General features: G+C 44.0%; 1 protein-coding gene across 1 annotated transcript in view; it reads left to right on the top strand.

Annotated features, from left to right (window-relative positions):
- Positions 1 to 7,890, top strand: part of IRF2 (interferon regulatory factor 2) — a 41,243-nt gene extending 33,353 nt beyond the window's left edge. The window contains 3 exon segments of the mRNA XM_017804748.1: positions 5 to 29; positions 5,156 to 5,202; positions 6,547 to 7,890. Coding sequence (XP_017660237.1) covers positions 5 to 29; positions 5,156 to 5,202; positions 6,547 to 6,858 — 384 coding nt within the window. The 3' untranslated portion in view covers positions 6,859 to 7,890.
- Positions 7,891 to 8,190: the final 300 nt, after the last annotated feature.

The raw sequence follows: 8,190 nt of genomic DNA, 5'->3' as shown, positions 1-8,190 counted from the left end.
ACAGATCTCCCCTGTCTCATCCTATGCAGGTAAGCATCCTGGCATTTCTTTACACTGCTCTTTTGGAAATGTTTGGAAGACACTGGGGGAAAGGGGGCTCTTCCAGGGTAGCTGACAAAGACCTAGAGATGCCTATTCATCTTCCTTCTGAATTGTTAATGAAACTCAAAAGCTCACAGTCCTCTACTCATTTTACCTTGGGAAACAACTTGGCAGATCTGAGACTGGAAATGTAAGCTGCAGATTTTAGCCTGTGACTAATGGAAAAAAAATCTTTTTAGATATACTGCAGAGAGGTCTCTTCAACTTTTATTAGAGTGGGATTTTCAGTGGTACAAATGATGTGCTGTAAATATAGCAAGTTCCCCTTGCCCCCTGACTTACTAAAGATTACAGGTCTTCTATGCTGTGTGTTTACTCTGTGTCTAGCACAGTGTGCAGAGCGCTAAGGGCACCGCATTAATGGTATATATGCAGATGTGGAGCTGAGGGCCCTGGGGGAGTGGTTCAGTCTTGCTGCAGACTGGAACAGCCATGTTCACTGATAACAAGTGATCTTGCAAGCAGCAGAGCTGTGGACGTCTGGTTTCCAACGTCTGCCTCTCATCTGGATTCTCTGATACCTCAGAAAGGGGTGAGATAACAAGCTTGCCCCCACCCCCAATCAGGGTGCTAATGGTTTCTCTTTTCATCTGGCACCTTATTTTCATATAACTGGTAGGAAGTTAAGAGTCTTTGGCATTCGTTTATCCCTTATCTAAGTCTGACAGCGTGTTCAGAAGTTATTAGGGGAGAACGGACACAAATGCATATATGGACGTGCTGTATAGAGTCCCCACAATCATATAAGCCTTATTTATGTAGGAAGCAGGACAAAGCCATATTTGAAAGTAGGAAAAGTTTAAGATCTAACCTGTCCTTTCTTTTTTAACATGATGCTAACTTGTGAGCTTCAGAAGACTGGGTAGAAACACAAATGTCATCTTTTAAAGCAAACTTAAGTACTAATTATTCTCCATGCATTTTATTATTTTACACATGGTTTTGTCTTTGTCTCACTAGGCTGAAATTACTTCCAGAAATAGTTTTAGAAAGCATATATTTAGTAATTTTTATTTCGGGGCCTCAGTGAATTGTATGATGTTCTTTTGAAAAGTCTCCAATATTAGTCTCACATGTTGATAAACGCTTATGCTTCTCAATGTGTTTAGTCTGCAATGACCAAATAATTTAGAAGGTCTTTGTAAAGCCTAAGGCAGGGGGTTATGAGGGTGCTTTAATTTATTAGCAGCAGGGAGACAAGGGCTTTCAAAACATTTCTCTTCTTTCCAAACGTTTCCTGGAAAACTTTTCCATATATATGAACATGACAATAATGCTTTCTTTTAACCTCAGCTACAGGATCTAAGTTCTTGGAATGCAAACAAAAGTCACTCTCTTGGTCTAGAAGTCATGGTGGCTTCTTGGACTGGAACGATAAAGAGGGGTGGTCTGGTGACCACCCTGACATGAGCAAATCATGACCTAGTTACCCTAAAGTCATTGCAGCCAGCCTGCATAAGGAAAATGAAGGATGACTGAAGTGCTTCTGCTTACATTGTCTTAGTATCTTGGTGCCCTTCAGCTGTCCTAACTTATACCAGGACCTGCTAAGCCCAAAACTGAGATAACAGAGAATTTCATGCCACTGTCATGCTTTTGAATGCATCTCAAGGCACCCTCAATCCTGGTTACTCTAACTAGAGGCCAGTAAGAAGTGGAGTACTGCAAGGGTCTGTCCTGGGAGAAGTCTCATTTGATATATCAATGAGCAGAAGATAACTTGGAGTACACACTGGAACTTTACAGATGACACCAAATAGGGGACACCAGTTGATATGCTTGAGGGTAGAAGCATCATCTTGAGTCCTGGAGAGATTTCAGGAATGGGTCAGCAAAAATCTTATGAAATTCAGCAAAACCTTATCAAATTCAGTCCTGTGCATGGGAAGAGCACTTCGTAATGATAGAGGCTGGGGCTGGTGGAATGGGAAGCAGCTCTGTAGAAAGGGGGGGAAGGCAATGAGAGGAACGTGAGACAGCAAAGCATCTCAGCCACAGAGAAGGCCATCAGTTTTCAGGAGCATGGCCAGTAGATCTAGGGAAGTGATTAGCCTCCTCTGCTAAGCGCTAATTACACTACTTCTGGAGAACTGCATCCAGTCTTGAGCTCCTCAGTCCAGGGAAGTTACAAACAAACAGGAGCGAGTGCAGAGGAGGGCTAATCAGGGTGATTAAGGGCTGAAGCACTCATTCTGTGAGGAGATATTGAGGGACTGGAGCTTGTTCAGCCTGGAGAAGAGATGGTTTTCAGGACCTCATAGCAGCTGCCCTTACCTGCAGGGATGTTACCGGCAAGGTGGAACCCAGCTCTTCACAGCAATGTATAGTGGGAGGATAAGAAACAGCAGGCACAGACTGAAACAGGAAAACTTGGTCCAGCTGGAGATAAGAAAAAACGTTACCTTTTTCATCCCAAGGATAGTCAGGAGTGGAGCAGGATACTCAGAAAGATTGTGCTCCCTCCATCTTCAGAGGTTTTCAAGACCCAAACAGATAAGGCCCCAAACAACCTGATCTAGTCCTATAGCTGGCCTTACTTTGAGCAAGAGGTTGGGCTATAGACCTCCTGAGGTCCCTACCAGCCCAGATCGTTCTATGAACTGCTTTTTTTTTTTAAAGCATGCATTTGCTCGTGAGGACAGGGGTCTGTGGATTAGAACCCTTAAACTTCTAGGACACTCTTGTGACTATTTCTGTCTTTGTCTTGCTCCACACAGGAGCAAGGAGAACCTGTACAGGAGAACCACAGGAACCCTGGCCCTCTGCTTGTGGGTTTGCTCTGTCAGGTGCTACTGCTGAATGGCAGGAAAGAGTATGACCATAACAGCTGTTCAGGAACAATTAGATTAGCTCTTTTGAAACAACAATCAAAAAAAGTAGCCTGAGGTATCAGCTCTCCTGCATAAATCTGTTTTATTTCAAAAACACCTCTGGCTGCTTTCTGAGGTTTCTCAGGCAAATGATGTGAGCGGCCCATGTGAGTCTTCTCGTATTTACACCAATGTCTATGAAATCCATTGTTTTTTAGTACTGAGGCTGTTGTCAAACTCCTGTTATGTTTGACACTGATTCAAATAACATTCTTGATTGAAATAACCCTCTAACTTCCCATACCTGAGTGGTCAGCTTCCCTGGCTTTGGTAACTATAGTGCTATCTCTTGCTCAGCATTTTGTTATGCATAAACACCAAGGATGGATTCCTTTTCAGCTGCTTCACTCTGTTTTTGTTGCGACATGTTTCTTCATGTCAGGGAATATCTGTTTCTTGTCTCTCTGTGGATTCCTCCTATTGATTCTATCTTCAGGGCCATTTCACCTTTGCACAGATTAATTTTTGTCTCTCCTTTCCCCAGTAGGGCTTAATTACCCAGCTTAATCATGTTAGCACATCTTTCTCTGCCTGGGCTGGTGAATCAGAAGCTCTGCAGAACATTGACTTCAGAGGGCATCGCAGTTAGTTTGAACTGTTCCTCTGCTTACTGCACACTGTAATGGAGACTGGCATAGGAGAGGTGCTGGCTTCAGAAGTAGGAGTCTGGAGTACCTGGGCTGCCTGCTTTCTTGCTTCAGAAGGACTTTAAGTGCAGTTTAGATCCTGGGATCTGAAAGAGTGATTCAGCCTGCTGGTTTACAGCCCTTTGCCTAAACCTAATGCTTAGCCAAGCCTTGAGAGAAGGGCAAGGTACTGTCAGTCTCTCCGAAGATGTGCAGGGGCACAATCCACAAGGCATGATCTGTGCACTCTTAGCACTCATGTTATGTCCCGTGCAGAGCATGAGGATGCTCCCTGGGAAGGCAGGATCACAGGGGCTGTGCAAAGCAGTCTGCATAGGCTAAAATGCATAACACAGAGCTGAGGATGGAAGCTGGGGCTTGAGAGCTCTCTTGCCTGCTATGGTAACTCAATCACATCATTCCTTCAGTCGTGTGATTTCTGTGTTCCTTGTGGATGAGCCCTGCTGGAGGGGTTGGGGAAAGACCTCTTCCAAATGCCATTGGGAGCCCGATAGATGCCTAAGATTATCCTCCCAGAAAACAGGACACAGGGGTTCAAAACCCTGTGAGCTGAAGGGAACCTGCAATCCAGCCTCTGCTTTTCTGCGTGAGGATCTGGGCAGCAGGTGGCTGTGCTGAAGGCAACAGCCATCGCTGCAGACCAGTGCTGAAAAGAGGGGTTTGTGCCCTGTCTAAGATGTGTCTGAGGCATGGCAGTCTCAGCCAGCCCATGGACCAGGAGCCTGACCCTCACACAGTAGGACACCTGTATTCAGACACATGTAGGCTTGAAAATATAGTAAAAATTCCTGTGTTTCAGGCTCTTCTGCAGGGGAGGGATGCAGCTGCAGGCGGATGGCTGTCCCACTGCAGCTGTTCCCCTGTATTTGTGCTCTGGTTGAAGTGATAAGGGTGAGGGAGGCCATGTGCAGTGTGGGGACGTGATGGAGTTGGAGACTGTAATATTGCTACTTGCTCAAGTAGTGGGTGAAGGGTTGAGAAATAGGCTGGGGGAGGCTGGGCACTAGTGGCAAAAGCAAAACTATACCAAGTATACCAGAGTATGCCAACAGTAATCCAGCCCCAAAAGTCACAACGAGCCTTTGAGATGGCAGGCTGAGATAACAGTTCATGAAACAAAAATACACTTATCTCCTCTGGGGTGGAGTTGTTACTGATTTTGCAGGGATGTAAAAATAAGGATTTGGACAGAACTTTACTCGTGCCCTTGTCCGGAGCTGCCAAGAGAGGTCAAGGGAGAGGGGGCTTGCTGGAGGCTCTGCGCAAAAAGCACAAATCTGCTTCTTCTCTTTCTCTTGGTGCCTTTTACAGGATATAGTCATGTTAACTATGATAACCCCCAGTTGTTCAGTGCAGCTAGCCCTTGGGTTGCTATTGCTGCAGCAGAGGCTTCATACTTCTCTGTTGTTTTTTGATTGTTTGGCTTGACTCTGTTTGGTGCCACTAACTGGAAGTAGATCAGGCCTCTTGAGCTGGAATTTGTTACTGCAGATGGAATAGCATGAGTTTTGTTTTTGTTTCTGTTTTGTTTGACAGAAAGTGAAACAACTGACAGTGTTCCAAGCGACGAAGAAAATGCAGAGGTAAGCTATTTCTACATCTTTAGCACTTTGGAGTAAGGTCTCAAGATCAGTGTCATTGAGTATTCTTCCCTTTCTCCGTTTGCAACTGTCTACCAGTGGAATATTCATTTTAACAATATTTGGGGGAGAAAAGCAACCAGGAAGGTTCAAGGGAGACAGACATTTGGATGATTGTCACAGAATTAAATTCGCTACAAGTTCATTCCTCCTCATCTGTCCAAACTACAAGGAGATTAATTTGCATAATAACATGTTCTGCAGAGCCATAAACAGTTCCGGCTAGTTTGTTAATATGATGCATTGACGTTGCTAGGTAGTGAGTATTTTATCTTGGTTGAAAGCATGCTCACTTTGTTCTCCTTAAATGGCACCTGAACTCATACAATTGGAGGAAGTGCTTACAAATGCAACTTGAACGTTTGAGGTATGCATGGCAGAAAGCTTTCCTGAGCAGTCAGCTGGGTATTGCTGGGTGAAAGGAATCCATGGGGAAAATAACCACCCCACGAGCATTTCCTGAGCTGCACATATACAAACCCACCACTTACCTCTTATTTTGGGGCTGTTGTCAAGCAACCAGACCTGATGATCTCCATGAGTACTTGGAGGCCAAGGGAAGCTCACTGGGAGCCCTTAGATACCTTGTGCTCCAGCTGCATTCTTGCAGAAGGCCTTTTGCAAATCTGTCTCCTGCTGTGCCCTTCCGAAAGCCCTCTGAATCCTCCTTGGTGGAGAACCACAGGTTGCACAGCTGTGTAACGACATGGCTAACCCACTAGGTTTTGTCTTTTGTGCCTTGGTTGGAGTGGAACCCATATGTAGATTGCCAGTAGTGGCTCCCTAAACCTGCCATTGCATGTTCTGTCTGTGGTGGGAAAAGGACTGGATGCTTATCTTTCCCTGACGAACCTCTTCCCTGTGATGAGGGATGCACCATCAAGTGACGGTGATTTTCCTAGCAGCCTCACCTGTATTGATAGTTTGGGTAGTGTTGTTTGTCCTCTTGGCAGGAGGATGCTCTCTCTGGTAACAGAGGAGACACTTCCCTTTGGAGTTCTGAATGTTTGGTCATCTGTGTCCATTTTTGTCTCTGGCACACTGGGAATAAGGCCTTTATTTTGCATTCAGAAGAACAGGTAGAGCCTCTTGAATGCTGGAAAACCAGCAAGGTTTAAGGACATGACTTCAGAAGGGGAGAAGTGGCTGAGTGCAGAAACATTCTAATCCAGTGGCTACAGGCTCAGGCTCTTAGAGATGGGGTAATTCCTGTGCAATTTGTGAATGTTTCTGTCTTCATCTTGTTACCTGGTGTACTTCACAAAGTTGTGTTCTCTTCTTTTCTAGGGACGACTTCATTGGCAGAAGAAAAACATTGAAGGCAAACAGTATCTCAGCAATCTAGGAATGAGGAACACTTCTCATATGCTTCCCAGCATGGCAACTTTTGTAGCCAACAAGCCTGACCTCCAAGTCACCATCAAAGATGAAAGCTGCCCACTGCCTTACAACAGCTCCTGGCCCCCTTTCCCAGACATCCCTCTGCCACAAGTAGTGTCCACAGCCTCCACAAGCAGCAACCAGCCAGACCGTGAAACACGGGCCAGCGTCATCAAGAAAACGTCAGATATTGCCCAGTCGAGAGTCAAGAGCTGCTAAGCCTTTGACAGTGTGGTTTTTTAGCTTTGTTTTGTTTGGTTTTGTATTTTACGTTTCTCTAAGAGAGGTTCATCCCTTGACGCACACAAGACAAACCTAAGGTAAAGCCTTGGCAATATAAAACATTGCTGTGTCCGACTCCAGTGCCAGAGTGTTTTTAACTCAGGACTCCAGCCATCAGTATGTACACCTGAACCCAGACAGATTTCCAAGGTTGCTACATAGAAAAACAACCCAAGAACTTTGGCCCACTCACAGGTTCCAGTGTTTCATAAGAGGACCAACCAACCACAAGGGAAGTGGTGCTGCTGCGCTTCTTGCTGTCAAGGCTGTGATGGAACTGAAAGCCTCAGAATGGAAGAGAAAATGTGAACTAGCTGGAATATTTTTAAATAAAGAAAAATCTATTGTGAATATTGTACATAGTGCAGTACTAGCAACGTTGCAGTCTGCTTCTGCACCTTATTAAGAAAGCACTTACAAAAGGCCTTTTATTACCTTGCTCTACTTAATGGCACATTGAAGGTCCCTCCCCACCTGTATTCTTTTCCAAGCTATTCTTGCTAAAGTGTCTTTAAAGAATAGAGGAAAGGAAGTTAAAACTTTCCATGTGGATTTCATATGTTCTGAGAATGCTTTTCTCATGTTTGTTTCTAATCTGCTATGCTTGAATGCCGTGTGGTACAATAGAAAAAAAAAAGAAACCTATTACAGAGATATTATGCAAATTCCCAGATTTAAAAAAAAGAAGAAAAATACTCTAATTCTAACCAGAGCAAGCTTTTTTATTTTTTATACAGGGGAATATTTTATTCAAAGTAAAATTCTAAAGTGAATATAATTTTTTTTAATCTTTTCTACAGCAAATTTATAATTTTAAGATTCAGTCCTTGGTTATCAGCAGTTATTACATTCTTGTGGCACATTTTTTTTTAATTTTGTAAAGGTGAAATAGCTTTTATGAGCTCATGTAGCAATCAGATTATCCTGTGGATTGATAATAAATATGGTATATAGTTAAATTTTTAATAATCCTAGTTTGTCTCTCATTTTTAATCTTTCCACAGCCCTAGATGGCATGGGTTTGATAGGTAAATGTGGCATCTCAGAGTGAACAATTAGTGTAAGCCACCTTTACAATTTCTGGAGCACCCATCCAAGAAGATGGGAAGTACTGTGCTTGAAGCAGCTTGAGGTGGAAAGAGGAACTAGAATTTAAAGGTGACCTACTTGAGTTTGGCCTCAGATGTAAGAGGTTGGGAGTTGGGGCTCCTCTTCAGCTGTTACTCCGTGATTGGGCTTTGAGCAAGTCACCTCATGGAAGGGATCTTG

Source organism: Lepidothrix coronata, unplaced genomic scaffold (genome assembly GCF_001604755.1).
Source record: "Lepidothrix coronata isolate B3197 unplaced genomic scaffold, Lepidothrix_coronata-1.0 Scaffold0, whole genome shotgun sequence".
Classification (NCBI taxonomy): Eukaryota; Metazoa; Chordata; class Aves; order Passeriformes; family Pipridae; genus Lepidothrix; species Lepidothrix coronata.
The sequence above is the reverse complement of the archived record's forward strand: the minus strand, read 5'-3'. Positions and strand labels throughout refer to the sequence as shown.